Source organism: Ammodytes marinus, assembly GCF_949987685.1.
Source record: "Ammodytes marinus genome assembly, chromosome: 16".
Lineage (NCBI taxonomy): Eukaryota > Metazoa > Chordata > Actinopteri > Uranoscopiformes > Ammodytidae > Ammodytes > Ammodytes marinus.
In genome coordinates, this window is record NC_137220.1 from 23,273,698 (window position 1) to 23,289,577 (window position 15,880).

General features: G+C 49.5%; 1 protein-coding gene across 1 annotated transcript; it reads left to right on the forward strand.

Moving 5' to 3' along the window:
* Positions 1-4,816: 4,816 nt before the first annotated feature.
* On the forward strand, positions 4,817-15,664 carry rai1 (retinoic acid induced 1; the record flags this gene model as incomplete). The annotated part of the gene is made up of 5 exons (XM_080044609.1): positions 4,817-11,320; positions 11,563-11,656; positions 12,730-12,779; positions 15,158-15,330; positions 15,562-15,664. 5 exons carry the CDS (start codon positions 4,817-4,819, stop codon positions 15,662-15,664), a joined length of 6,924 nt encoding a protein of 2,307 aa, XP_079900735.1.
* Positions 15,665-15,880: the final 216 nt, after the last annotated feature.

The following is a 15,880-nucleotide window of genomic DNA, read 5'->3' on the forward strand; positions in this document are numbered from 1 at the left end:
TGTCTCTTCCTATAAGCTATGTGACTGACTGCCTGCTGACCCCCCGTGACCTCCAGCTGTGTGTCATGGCAACGAGACACTCACAAATGTCGGAGCAGATATTGGCTCCCTGCGTCTCCCAAGCATCTCCCCTGGGTAGGAACCCACCCACCCACCCACACAGCCTGACCAGACACTGCAGAGGAGAGGGGGAGAGAGACAGAGAGACAGAGAGAAGACGTGTGTGTGTCAGTCCGTCCATCTGTCAGTCCGGCCTCTCCTGCGCTCTACTCAACCTTCCGTTACCAAGTGAAAAGGGCACAGTGTCCGCAGAGAGGGGAGGGAAACAAACAGACAATCTGAACAGGGAGGATGATGGCTGGAGGCATCTGAATGCTGTCTCTCTCTCACTGGGTGAAGTGTGCGTAATTGGGAAGGAAACGTGCTGATTGGGAGCAGCGGTGGCGAGGAAGGATGCTGTGTTATTTTAGAGCACTTTGTGTCAGGCATGGTGTTAAAGGCAGATGTGTTTGACGTGTGTGTGTGTGTGTGTGTGTGTGTGTGTGTGTGTGTGTGTGTGTGTGTGTGTGTGTGTGTGTGTGTGTGTGTGTGTGTGTGTGTGTGTGTGTGTGTGTGTGTGTGTGTCGATGAAGGGGCGTAGGGGGTGGGCAGGCAGAGTGGCATGTTTGTATTTCCGAGTGCGTTGTCGGGTTGTCGAGGAGCATGTGAGCCTGGCTTTGGTGCGTGTGGTGTAAGGGCGTGTTGGGATGATGCCGCTGGTGGTGGTTAAGTGCTAGAATGTGTGATGGTGTGCTTCGTGTGTGTGTGTGTGTGTGTGTGTGTGTGTGTGTGTGTGTGTGTGTGTGTGTGTGTGTGTGTGTGTGTGTGTGTGTGTATGTGTGTGTCCTCCCAGGCCGTTCCACCTCCCCAGCAAACCTCTGCATGCATAATTAACCAGGATGACTGTGGAGGTAAACACACAGGGAGACGTTCCATCCCTCCACTCTGTATGCCTCTGTTTTTTGTATGTGTGTGTGTGTGTGTGTGTGTGTGTGTGTGTGTGTGTGTGTGTGTGTGTGTGTGTGTGTGTGTGTGTGTGTGTGTGTGTGTGTGTGTGTGTGTGTGTGGGTGTGGGTGTGGGTGTGGGTGTGCATGTTTGAGCATATGCATGTGTGCACTTGCTTGTGTCAGATAGACGGCAGAAAAATGGAACCAGAGAGCTGTCTGTTTCTCTCCTCTGTCTGTGTGTGTGTGTGTGTGTGTGTGCGTGCGTGCGTGCGTGCGTGCGTGCGTGCGTGTGTGTGTGGAGAAAGAAAGAAGATAAATCCCATCTCAAGCTGCCTCTGAAGATGATGCGATGAAAGAGAGGGAGAGAGAATAAAAAAGAAGGACGGGGGGACTGTAACCAGTCGCAGCTCTGCGTTTATGAACCATCCAGTGGAACAATCAGATTCACCCTCCTCTCTTCCCTCACCCTACCCTCCCTCTCACTCCCCTCCTCTCTTCCCTCACCCTACCCTCCCTCTCACTCCCCTCCTGCTGTCCTTCCTTCCTGGCAATATTTTATTTACAGACGCATTCTAATGCTTGAGATCTGAAAAAGTCCTCCTGGGGTATGTTTTTTATTGAAAGATACAGATGGAAAAGCGCACACAAGTACACCAAACACTCAAACTCTGATCACTTTACGTAAGGTTTACAAATCCACAATAACAGAGACAATGGTTATTAGGGCAGCTGCCTTCAGAAGATTTGAGGTGGGCCCGAGCAGCTCATGTTTGTCTGTAGCGGTGAAGCATTTTCGCTAATTATGGACCCCACCGCATTGTAGGCCTGCACACAATCTACCGTTTTGCATGCGTTTATGTGTGTGTGTGTGTGTGTGTGTGTGTGTGTGGGTGTGTGTGTGTGTGTGTGTGTGTGTGTGTGTGTGTGTGTGTGTGTGTGTGTGTGTGTGTGTGTGTGTGTGTGTGTGCGTGTGTGCGCGTGTGTGTATGTGGGGGGGACAATATTTGCAGCAGCTCATATTTCCCTGGAGCCCAGGTTGTAAAGCCCACTCAGTAAATCATCTATCCTCCTCTGTCCTCTTAACCCCCCCACCCCCCACCCCCCTTCGCCTCAGCCTCCTTCTCCTTTTCAAATTTATCATTCTATCGCTTCTTCCCTCTGCTGGTATCCCCCACGCTCAATCTCTTCCTCTTCCTCCTTCCATCAGCCCCCCTCCCCCCTCCCCCCCATACACCTTGCTTCTTCTTCATTTCTCCTTCTCTCTCCCTGCTCAAGTCGCAGCTAAATCAATGCGAGCGCTATCTAATAGACGGATAGACAGATCAACAGGGAGGATTCAGCGATCTCAGCATGTATCCTTTGTCCTCTCTCCTCTCTGACCCCTACCGAAGGCAGTCGGGCAGGCAGCAGAGCGACATGACGTGGTGCATCCACAAATACAGCAAGTCGGCCTGCTCCACAACGCCAGGGCTTCTTTTCTGTGGAAGATAGGAGTGGAAGGAGGAGGTGCAGCGCGGAGGTGGAGAGGGGGACGTGATTGGAATGTAGATCCCACCCGTGTGTGCTGGAGCACAGGAGAGAAGACAGAAGGAGGAGTGAAGTGAATTGATTGGGGAGAGGGTTGCTTTGGGTTGTCTGCTTTGTTTTTAGCTGGAGACACGCAAACAGAGAAAAAAATCCAATTAATTATAATTCATAATAGACTATTGTGGTGAAGAGTGGATCTGACAGATACACACCAAAAATAGGCACAGATAGGCACAAGGCATCACCATACTGAACGCCAAAAGCGATGTGTGCCTCGGTCCGTCTTCTCTGCTGTGCTTGGCAAGCTTGGTCTAGCTGAATCCCATAATCCCTTGTCCCCTATAAGCATGTTATTTGTTATTTAGGTCATTGTTTAAAAAAGTATCCTAACACACTCACACACAAACACGCGCATCATCGTGGGGGAAACACAAGTAGGCTGCAGGCAGGGGAGATAGGAAGGTAGGAGGGAGGACAGATCATCTCCAGAGGAATCTATAGGTGTGTGTGTGTGTGTGTGTGTGTGTGTGTGTGTGTGTGTGTGTGTGTGTGTGTGTGTGTGTGTGTGTGTGTGTTTGTCTGTCGGTGAGTGTGTGTGTGTGTCGGTGGGTGGGTGGGTGGGTTGTGTGTGTGTGTGTGTGTGTGTGTGTGTGTGTGTGTGTGTGTGTGTGTGTGTGTGTGTGTGTGTGTGTGTGTGTGTGTGTGTGTGTGTGTGTCTTTAAGGGACTTCCAAAAGCTGTGGACCGCATACATAAACACAAGCAGACACTCACATTCAGGCATGAACACGCAAGAATGAATGCACACAATATTCACACTGCTTTACCTCCTGCTCAAGAAAACACGCGCGCACACACACACACACACACACACACAGTGAAACAAATTATGCTACTGTGTGTCTTGTGGGATGCACCACTGTCCCTGGAGTGGGTTGAATGCCGGGATATTGGGCTGGAACTGGCTGAGACACACACACACACACACACACACACAGACAAACTCTCACAAAAGCTCAGTGCTCTGTCTCCAGGTGACTCTCTTCCTTTATAGAGCACAACCCCGCCTCTCTTCCTTTCTCTTTTGTATGAAGGCATGAACGCACACACACACATGCATAAGCAGGCAAAATGTTACGAACAGTGCCACGTGCACTCACATACTGGAACCAACACGCCAAACACAAAGCCCACAGACACACTCACTCCAACTGGTGTGCTGAAAGCATACACATGAACACACACACACACTCTGACACCTCCCACTTGCCCTAAAAAGAAAATTGGAGTTTGCATATGTGCAGGAAAAGACAGGGTGAAGAGAGGATAAGAGAAGGATGAGCTAAGTTAAACCTTTTATGAAACACTGCATCAAACCAGAAAATATTGCTTTACATTGTGTGTTTATGTTATAAATTGTAATATCTAAGAGTGGTCGTAAAAAGGGGGCTAAGTCTGGGGATCATTTTTGATCCAGAACAGTTGTGAATAATGTATAATGTAAAAACTGATGGAAATCTATAGCCACAGTGTACACTCTGTAAATGAGTGGAGCTCAGACTTAGAGCCACTGCTACAACTCAACACAAATCCTCTTCAGATGGTTTCTAACTGCTGTGGCCTGCAGTCTTTGAACATTGGCCTGGCCTCGATCATGCACTCCTACATATTCACACACTGGTGTGCAATTGTTATGATTATTCATTCATTACAGGAAGGCAATAAAAACCCACACACCACCCTCTCTTTTTACTTTACCTCCAAGACATGTCAATCATGGCAACAAGAGACATCATCACATGTCTGGTCTGCCCCTCCATCTTGCAAGACAGGAACATATCCTGGAGCCTACACCATTGAGGGGCCATTTTATACACACACACGCACACACACACACACACACACACACACACACAAGTGAAACACACAACAAACACACACAGTTGTGATGAATCAAATTATACAGATGGTATACATTTGTGTTTGCGTGTGAAAATCTACATAACCGTGTATCATGGAATATGCACACTTGTGTGTGTTTGAATGTGTGACTGTGTTAAGAATATCATCTTCAATGGTTCTCAAAGAGAGGGAGACTTTTAACATCGACGTTGAATATGAAAGGAGAAAATGCAGGCTGGATAAACCTCAGGCTCAACCACACTAACCCACATAATTTCTCTCTTTTTCTCTCGCTTCCCCTCTCCCTCTCTCTCTGCCTCCAGAACCCCTAACCCCCCCTTCCCCCGTTCCCTTCTCACCTCTCCTCCCCCTCCCTGCTCTGGCTACAGACGGAGAGAGTAATGCAGTCCTTCCGTGAGCGCAGCGGTGGTTACCACAGCAACCAACCCTGCTACCAGCAGGAACCCCATGAATTATCCCGTCTGGAGACCTACCGACAACACCCGCATCATCCCCAGCCTCAGCACCCGCACCCTGGCCCTGGTCCACATCCAGGTCCAGGTCCAGGTCCAGGCCCAGGGCACACCAGGTCAGGCTATGAGACTCATTCATTGGCCAACCCCTCAAGCATGCCTCCAGCCGGAGGACCAGGAACTGGAGGAGGACCTAAGGACTGTTTCAGCCAGCAAGCTTACCCTGGTTACCCAGGCAATGGTGGAGGGAATGGCAGCGGGAATGGTGGCTCAGAACCCTCGCAGGCAAAGAAATCCTACGGAGGAAGCAAAGTGCCACCCCCAAACCCCAATCAGCATCTACAAGGTCCTGGAGGCTATAGTAACCACATGGGCCCTGGGACTTACTCTGCACAGTCCCAGTACATGAGTGAAGGCCACCTCCAGCAGAAATGGGAGGACTCAGCCCAGTTAGCACAGTATGACCAGGAAATGGTGGGGCGAATGGAGGCTGGTGGTACAACTGCACCTGGCTCCTCACAGTACATGGACCAGAACATGCTGGGCCACTCACAAACCCAGTGCCACCAGCCCTCCAACCCTACCTATACCAGCCCCCACCACCAGGCACACCCTTCTAACCCTGCCCCCTCCCCTCTCATGTACCCCCAGAGTCACCTGCACTACCCCCAGCACTCACCCTCTCCTTCACCATACATGGACAAGTGCAGCCCGATGCCCCACTGTTATAAAGGTTACAACATACCGCCAAACTCCCAGTATGGCAGGCAAATGAGCACCCACACCAATCTGAAGCAGGGGGGTTATAGGCCAACCCAGAGCAGTTATGGCTACCAGCAGCCTCCCTCCAGAGGTTACGAGCAGCAGCCCACTTTACAGGCAATGACGAATCCCCAGGAGCCCCATCCCAAATACCAACACTACAGCCAACCCCAACAAAATTACTGTCTTTCGGAGCTGTCTGTCAGATCACCAGAACAGTATTATCAGACTTGTAGCCCCTCCTCAAGCCACTCCCCCGCACGCTCTGTAGGACGCTCCCCCTCGTACAGCTCCACCCCTTCACCACTGATGACCAATCCAGAGTCTTTCCAGTATGGCCAACCTCCCATGACCCCCGGGGCAGCCTCCTCCTCTTCATCCTCTTCAGCTGGTATGCAGGAGCAAGCCGGTACCAACACCATGTTGATGCCCCCACGCTCACACCCCTCACCCAATGTGCCCCACGCAACTCCCCACAATTACACTACGACACCGCAGGTCCCCACCATGAAAGAACGTTTCTCAGAGAAGCTGTTGTCAAACCCCAGCTTATGGAGCCTGAATGCCCTCACCTCTCAGGTAGAGAACATCTCTAATAATGTCCAGCAGCTACTGCTTTCAGAGGCCCTGGTGGCTAACAAGAAAGGTGGTAAGCGCAGCAGTGGAGGGAGTAATAGCAGTGCTGGGAGTGGAGCATCATCCAAAAAGGGTGAGGAGTACAAAAGTCCTTCATATCCTGATAGCGGCGTTGGTGTTGGTGGAGGCCCCATGCAGGACCCATACCTGACCCCACAGCACCAGACAATGCCTATGGAACTCCATGAGGGAGGCTACTCCAGCAGTAGTGATGAACAACTAGAGAGGGGATACTACTACTGTGGCCAGGGCAGAAGTCCAGCACAGGCCCCCAATAACACACAACTCAGCCTGGACACAGCCTCTTCATGCTCCATGACATCTCCAGATGACATGTCCACCAGATCTGGGGATTCAGGTTTGCACAACCTTACCCCTGACCCAAGTAGATGCCAGTCAGGGCAAGGAGGAGATGGAATGAGTACTCCAGTGAAGAGCATTGGTGATGAGAGGTCTCCTACAAGCATTACAATTCCCAGTCCTATGAAACAAGAAAGGGACTCCCCTTTAGATATACAGCATATCAGTGAGCCTGTCAAAGAAAACTTTGAAGAATCAGCCTGGACAGAAAAATCATCTGACAAAGAGGAGGTGATGTCAGAAAGAACTCCTGACCATGGTGGAGATTCAGACACAACAAAATATACCGAAAATCTGGAGAAGTGGTCGGATGAGGAGAAATGTCCAGCTCTCTACAGTAGAGCAAACAAAGGGGAAACAGAAAATAGCTATTGCTATAAGGAGACAGTTTTCCAGGGAAAATATGACCCTGATGCCAGAGACTCTGTCGAACCATCCCCAGCAGCTCTCTCTGACTCCAGCCAAAAAGAACACTTTGACCAAGAGATAAAATCGGAGGCCTTCAAATCTGAGTCTCCAACTGCTTCTGAGAGCTCAGTGAAAACATTGCCTTTTATTTCTAGGGGTGACCTTGAACAGGATCAGTACTCCATAGAGAAGGACGACAGCTCAGAAAACACCTCTCCAACGCCCCAAGTTGAGGCATTGGATGAGAACAACTCAGACAAGAGGGAGAGCAGATATGAGGAGGAGGGTGAAGGAGAGGAGGAAGATGGTGAAGAGGAAGAAATAGATGAACAAAAGCAGCATTCTCCTTCCCCACCTCTGCCTGCAGAGGTCATGGAGGGACCGGGGGAGAGGGAGAAAGTGAGCCAGTCATCGCCTGAAGACCACATGAATAATAGAGATGGACCAGATAAGCTTCCTGTGGATATCTGTAGCAGGACAGAGAATCAGAGGACTGAGCTCAATACTGCCAATGAGCTTGCAGGGGCACCTGCCCATCCAAATGCAGCAGCAGCAGATGCTCCTGCAAGGGAGTCAGCCATTGGTGACACTGCTCCCCAGCCTCAGTCTGCTATGCCAATCTTTTCAGCTCTCAATGACAAGGCAATACCTCCAGCTCAGGCCAGGGATCATATTGATCACAGTGATGCTAAAGTACTGGAGCCAGACTCTCCGCAGCTGCCAGGAAAGTCAATACTTCCCTCAGCCCCCTCCTGGGCAGACACTCCACCCTCCCCAAAAAAAGGTGATGAGGACATGGAGCCAGGCATTATCTGTGCCAGTGCTGTGACCCCCTTGGCTAAGCCAGAGCCTATGGCCCCATCTGCTCAGCCGAGGGCATTTGGACGCAAGTATGCTAGGGGCAGAAGAAGAATCATACATTCAGGTGTTGGGATTAGACGACAGCTAAACCTGGAGGGGGAGGGGGTAAAGGAAGACGAAGGAGCCCCCTTGCCTACACAGAAGCCCTGCATGCCTCCGAGCATAACTGTGCTACTTTCAGACCAAACAAACCTAGCTGATCAGGAATTTATTGTGAGCCAGACCCCCAAAATTCTCCCCGATGGTTTTCGCTCGAGAATGTGTACTCGCTCATTCAATGCACCAGACTTGCCACCCAAAGTTGAGCCTCCTGTGAAGAAAAAACCAGGTCCAAAACCTGGTTCAAAGCCTGGGCTCAAACCAGGGCCAAAACCTGGACCGAAACCAGGTGCAAAGCCAGGTCCAAAACCTGGGCCTAAACCTGGTCTGAAGCCTGGACCAAAGCCGGGACTAAAACCTGGACCTAAACCAGGACCAAAGCCAGGACCAAAACCAATTCCAAATGAACCAGAGCTGCCAGTGAAAATAGAAACTCTGGGGAAACGAAAACCAGGACCCAAACCAGGTTCCAAACTTGGGTCAAAACCTGGACCTAAACCTGGTCCAAAACCTGCTATAAAACCAGGTCCTAAGCCTGGACCCAAGGCTACAGAGATTTTGCTCCCGGCTGAAACTGCTCCCATCAAGGCCTCAGTGGGTCGCCCCAAAGGCTCAGTGTCTAAGGCAAAGCTGGTTGAACAAGAAGAAACCATTCAACCTTTGACAGGACAGCAAAGCAGGGGAAAGAGAAGCCCAAATGTTGTAATAACACAAGTAAACCCGGATGTTAAAACAGTAAACCAGGAAGAAAAACAAGCAAACCATGAGTCAAAGAAACCAGATAAGGAGGGTAAAAACATGGTCTTGAGATCCAGAAAGCCTTCGCAAGAAAAACTGTCAAAAGAAAAAGAAAAGATCATAGGGGAAGAAATTGTATCCCAAACAGAAATTAAACCCAATGAAGTTTCTCCTAAAGAAGAGGAGCCTGTTACTGTGGAACCAAGTTTACGGTCCATTCTTAATGTAGACACAGATGTTTCAGCAGACCCACATGCACCACTTGCCACGACAGTCCCAACTGAACAATCTGAAGAAAAGACATCCCTTCCACTAAAACGGAAACCAAGCCCAGACTTTTCTACAATTCCAGTTAAGAAAAAAAGGGGCCCAAAGCCTAAAGCAAAACCCTTACCTCCCCAACCCCCAGTGCTTGAACAGGTCCTAATTACACCTAAAGAGAAGGCTGTCCGCGGCCCAAAGAGAAAGCGAGGGCCACCCAAGAAAGCCACTGTGGTTACTCTCCCACCCAAAGACAACCCTCCGAACATCAATGAAACTGACATTACTAGTGATGTCCCCGTGGCGCCTCCTCAATGCCTCACAAGAACAAAGGTTCTCCCACCTCGAAAAGGCAGGGGACAGAAATATGAGGCAATGGTACAGAAAATTACCTCTCCTAGCTCTAAGAAACACCTCCCAATTGCCCAGACAGACAGCAATCTAACTGACGATGTGACAACCAAGGGTCTGTCTCAACATGTCTTAAAAGAAGGTGAGACTTCTTTGCTCACAAATAGCCCTGAGATGATTGAGGCAGAGGTAAAAAGCATAGAGTCAAGACAAGAAGGAGTGAAACAACAGAGAACAGTGGAGACGACACAAGAAAAAGTAAAGCATGAGGTCAGTCAAGAGGCATTAACGCCAGAGAAGGTGAGACAACAAGGTTTGGAAGAAGAGGTTGTAAGTAAGGAGGAGACAAGACAGGAAAACAATAAACAAGAGACAGCCCAGAATGGAGGAACTGACAAGGTTTTGAGTTCGGCGGAGGCCACAGTAGAAGACAGAGCTTCAGAAAAGTGGACACCACAGACCTCACAAGGTGTGTCCTCTGCTGCCACTAAGTCCACCAGAACTAAAAGGAAGAGATGGGCCATGGTGGAGAGTACAGATGCCTCAGTAGTAGCCTTGGAAGCAGGGAGCCTTATAGTTACAACACCAAGGCTAGCCAAGCAGAGGGCCATTAAAAACAACCATGAGATGCACCTAAAGCAGAGGAGGAAGAAGAAAAAAGGCCAAGCCCCTTTAGAGGAAACAGAGACAGTTGAAGAGACAAATATTGAAACAGCAGAAAAGGAGAAGGTAGAAGACAAGGCAACCCCCACAGAATCCACAGTACCTCTGCCAATCGTCCCAGATGAGATCACAGAAGCCCCCCAGGTTACCAGCAAAGAACTCATCCAGAAACCTAGGAGAGGCAGAAAACCATCAGCAAATCCAACAAAGAGGAAACGAGGCAAAGCCTCATCAGAGCAGATTTCTGGCAAACCAATCAAAGTCCACAAAAAGCCTGGGCCAAAACCTGGAATGAAAGACGTCATTGAAGTTATTGAGGCAGTGGTAAGGGCTGCTGGATGTGATTGGGCTGAAAAAGAGGAGAGAGAAAAAGAAGAAAGGGAACGAGAAAAGGAGGAAAAACAGAAGACATCTATTGTGGGTCCTGTGGTGACAATGTCAGAAAAGCAGACTGAGATCATTTCAGTGAAAAGAATACGGCGCAGACCAGTCCATCAAAATCCTAATATTTCTTTCTGTCCTTATGTACGGATTAATAACTCCAGAGACTTTTCCTCTTGGTGCGCCATAGTCAACAAGCCTGAGGATGCAGTAATATTTCAGAGACGTAGAAAAAAGGGCATACTGAGGATGAGAAATCCTTTCACAGTTGCAAAGGTAGTACCACACACTGCTGCCATGCTACAGGGACCTTTGGTCAACAAAGGTCTAACTAACAGGTGTCTAACATGTTGCCTGTGTCGAAAGCCAGCAAATTATAGAGACCTGGGTGATTTGTGTGGACCCTACTACACAGAGGATGGTGTTCCGCGCAAACTTTTGACGATCGGACACACAGAATCCCTCAGAGAAGACACAGAGAAGCCCGATGACAACGACAACAGTAGCAGCAAGGAAGAACCAGGTGACCCCTCAAGGAATGAGGAGAGTGAGGACAGCAAAGAAAAGGAAGGCGATACAGAGGTATCAACCCAAGAGAGCAGTAGTAGTAGCAGACACCATCATTGGCACTACCGGCGGGCAGAGAGAACAGAAAGAATGGGTCAGGAGGGTGGTCCTCGAAGATTAACTCTGCGGGAGCGGTTCAGGAGGATGAAACAGCTACAGGCTGTCAACACAGGGGCCTCAAGTGACCATGAGGGCAGTGACAGCATGTTCCAAAGGCTACAAGTGGAAGCAGAGGCTAAGGAGCACTGGGCCCATGAAAACTGTGCCATCTGGACCAAGGGAATAATTATGGTAGCTGGGAGGCTATATGGACTGAAGGAGGCTACTAACAACTCAGCCCAAACGGTACAACCCCAATTATAAACACTGAGTCTATGTGTGTGCATGCTTATGGAAGTTGAGAGAGACACTATGTAGCCTACAGTCACTGTCAGAATCTGTGCAGCTTCTTTGAGAAAATGCCGTTAACTTTTGACTTTTTCCCCCCCTCTTTTTCCTTCTTCCTATCCCTCTGTCCCTCTATCGATCAACTTGTCCATTTCTTTATTGGTTTCGGTGCCTCTGTCCGTCTGTCTGACTAACCCCAGAGCTGCCACAAGTGCCAGATTGTGGGCGCGTCCCTCAGCTGCTGTTGGAGAGGCTGCTCTCATAAATACCACTATGTCTGCGCCAAAGAGATAGGTAAGAGACCACCGCAAGAGAGGAAGGGAGCAACAAGGAATGAAAAGGCGGGGGGATAGTCAGGGAGGGGCAGGAGGAAAGAGGAGGGAAATTGGGACTGTAGAAATAAAATTTGGCTTTAGAGGGTGATAGGGTTAAGACAGGTGGAATAAAGGAGAAAATGGAACGAGTGGGGAGAGAGAGTGGATGTGGGTGAAATGAGAGGAGGAAAATGCAAGTATTATTGAGTGCAAGCAGAGATGCCTGAGAGTGCTTTGGGAGAGGGAGGGATCTTCGAATAAAGGGGATGATGAGAAGAATGTGGGACCCTGGAGTGTATAAGATGGAGAAGGGGGAGAGATAGAGGGAGTGTATGTGTGCATTATTGACCAACACCCCTGTGGCTCTGTCCATCCAATCTGCTGTCTCGGGACCAAATGTGCTTGCTTGTGTGTGTGTGTGTGTGTGTGTGTGTGTGTGTGTGTGTGTGTGTGTGTGTGTGTGTGTGTGTGTGTGTGTGTGTGTGTGTGTGTGTGTGTGTGTGTGTGTGTGTGTGTGTGTGTGTGTGTGTGTGTGTGTGTGTGTGTGTGTGTGTGTGTGTGTGTGTCCGCCTTTCTTGTCAATATAAGTGTGTGTCTGTGTGTCAGCACATGTGTTGTGTGGCTTCCCCTTACATTACCTCATGCCAAGGAAGTACAGTGTGAGGATTAGAAGGCCTGCCACGTCTGCCTAGCCAGCACAGGGAGCAGAGCGAGGCCCCTTTTTAATCCTGCTGAGTGCACCAGCCATATCTGCCTGCCTGCCTGCCTTCATCGCAACTCATCCACCCTGTCCCTTTCTTTCTCTCTCTCTCTCTCTCTCTCTCTCTCTCTGTCCCTTTCTTTCTTTCTCTCTCTCTCTCTCTCTCTCTCTCTCTCTCTCTTTCTTTCTATGCCTCCCTCTTGCTCATTTTTCATTTCAAACCCACTTCTTTGTCATTTATCTGGATTTTTCGAGAGGGTCTCATGCTATTTGTTTCATACATTGTTACAGTCTATCTGTACTGCACTGTAGCTTACGCTCTCTCTTTCTATGCTTTCTCTGTTTCTGATTAGGCTGCACATTCCACGAGGATGACTTCTCCATCAAATGTCCTAAACATGAGGTAAGAAAATGAAGGGCAGAAAATGTGTATACAGTATATACATGCACATCCATCTTTATTTTATCCAATCTTTTTCGGCTGACTTCTACTACACATTTGTATGTCTATTTATACAGCAGGTGCCCATGTCTGTGTTCCCATTAGAACCCTGACACCGTTTCAGCTCTGAGAACCACTGGTGATTTTTCGATTTAGTTCTTCACCCCTGCTCAACTCAACACCCTTTATTCCTCTCCCTTTGCCATGGAAAAGAAAAATAGAGATTGAGTTCACACATTGCTGTCACAAGCAGTAGCACCACGGCTGGGATAGACGATAGGGAGCAGAACAGAAAAACACAATTGTCAGCTCTTGTAAAAGAACAAAAGGAGAAAAACCCTTGGGATCAGTCTGATGTCCACTGTACACAGGTATCAAGTACAGTCTGCAATCCCATACCAATGTGTAACTCATGAAGCCCAGAAGCTCATCTTGGCCTTACTGATATTTGGTTACTAAATCAATAAACGTACCACAGTGACCTTGGCGAGCTAAACCCATGCAAAACACCACTAGCGCTGCAAACACTTGTGTGGTAAGCAGCCCTTTGTGTATCACTGTCACTCAACACCCACTGTGCAGACCACGGCAATTACAAAGGGTCTGTGTTGTTATGAACAGTCCACTCAAACACACAGATTCAACTTTCCTGTAAGACAGTCGCCATCTGGTGGCAGTGTATTAATAATGCAGCACAGAAAGGAAGGTCAAACAGAAGAAAGGGGGGGGGGGCGGGGGTAGAGAGCGAGAGATGCTGACATTCAGCGGGGAGCAGCGGTGCATTGAGGCAGCAGTGGCAGTAGCCCCCTCTCTCTCTCTCTCTCTCTCTTCCTCCCTCCCTCCCCTCTCTCTCTCTCTTCCTCCCTCCCTCTCTCTCTCTCTTCCTCCCTCCCTCCCTCTCTCTCTCTGTCCCTCTTCCTCATGTGCAGACTGACAGGGATGAAAAGCTGGCTGCTGATCAAAACACCCCACCCAGCATCGCTGCCGTGCTAGTCTCCCCACACGCTCTCTCCAGCCTTTTTTTCTTTCTCTCTCTCTCTCCTCTTTCTCTCTCTCTCCCTCTTGTCATTTCCCTTCCCTCCTTTCCCCCCCCGTCCCCCTAATGTTGCTGCTGCACTTCCCTGCTGTTCCACTCTCTTTCCTTCTCTCACTCTGTTCACCTCTCATTTCATGTGGGCTTTCTTCTTTTCCGCTCCGTTTTCAGGCATCTTCCCTTCATCCCTCCTCATCCCTTCCTTCCCCCTTTCTCTCTCATCTCATCTCCTCTCTGCTCCTCTCCCCCCGCCTCTCTTCACCTCAACTCCCACGTCTAGGCAGCAGAAATAGAGTATAAGAATCGGAGAGAGAGAGAGAGAGAGAGAGCGAGAGAGAGAGAGATTGTTGTTAGCGGGCTGAGGCAGAACTGTCATCAGCTGAGGGATCTGAGGGTTTTGTGTGTGTGTGTGTGTGTGTGTGTGTGTGTGTGTGTGTGTGTGTGTGTGTGTGTGTGTGTGTGTGTGTGTGTGTGTGTGTGTGTGTTGCATCAATTTACACTGAGGAGCCTTATCAAAGGGAAGAACAGACACATCCGTGCGCAGACACACTCACACATACACATACATTCATACATACACAACCTTGCAACATCCCCACCCAAAGCTCCCCCTCTGATATTTTCCCTCTGCCTGCGTTCACTTGGTTTCAGGGCTGGAACACACACATATTGATGCAAACTGCACGCACACGCTGCCTTCAGCTATGGATTCTCTAGAGCTAAGGGCCACACGCTGTGTGCGTCCGCACAGGTTCATTAACAGGTTACCTGTAAGCTCACACACATATACACTTAGTGAGCGGGAGAGAGACAGGCAGAGGAGAGGCTGGGGGAAGATAAACTGTTTTGTGCTGCGGCTGAGTGGGAACAAAAGAGGAATGGGGGCAGTTACATCAGAGAGCAACAGAATGAAAAGAGAAAGAATGAGAAAAGAAGGGCAACAAGAGAGATGGCCAGCAAAGGAAGAATGAAGGTGAAAAAGAATGACAGCTGTTCAAGGGAGGTAAACCAAAAGAGGGAGTGAGGAGAACTTCAAAGAGGGAGGTAGAGAGAGAGAGAGAGAAAAAAAGAAAGAACCAAAGGGAGAGGGAGAGAGAGAGAAAAAAGAGGGAGAGATTTGAGACACAGAAGCAAAGCCTTTGGTCTGAGTCCAGGCCATAAGGACGGGCAACTGGCAGGTTCACAGAGAAAGACACAGAGAGTGAATGAGAGATAGTGGGGGGCTGCAGAGGAGGATAAGGGGAAAGAAAGCACTCCAGCAACACACCAGCGCAATTAGTGGGCGTTCCCACTGTGTCTTTCACAGTGGAGTGGGTTCACTGGCCAGCTGCATCCATCTCCCCACTCATGCACACTGCAGCCAGCTAGCACGCTTCCATGTCTGCAGAAACACTACTGCACACTCACAGAGACACGTGTGTGGCACATACATGTGAGCTCCCAGCTCTGCACAGGCTCCGTCTGCAGCATACCTGAACGGTCATGCTCCGCAGCTTTGTGTGTTACATGAGCACATCCAGCAAGGTTCTTTTTTTCTATAATAGTTTAGACACATACCACAACAGAGCATAAAGGAAACGCCTCATAGAAATATTCTGCAATGCAGCCACATGGGGGAAGACACTCAGAGGAAGGCCTCAAAACATCTGGTACAGCTCACATGTGTCGTCTTATCATCATAATCTCAGTCTCTCTTCCCCTTTGCTACAGGACCTGTAAGATATTGCAGTACACCACCTCCACCACCCTCAGCCAGTGGAGCAGCACAGCAAAGACAAGCGCAGCCCTAACCGCCACCTATAGGCCTACCTAAAAACATGGTGATGGAGACGGGCATATGGAGCCAGTGGGGCTGGGGGAGGACAAAAAGCCAGTCGGAGCAATACAAACCCTGGAGAACGGTTCTGCAGTAAATAGCTGCACCCTGAACCCCGGCCCGGAAATGTGTTTTCTCAACTGAGCCCCTGACTGTGGAACGCAGAAGGCAGAAGGCAGAAGGCAGAAGGCAGCGGCACTGTTTGACAGGAGG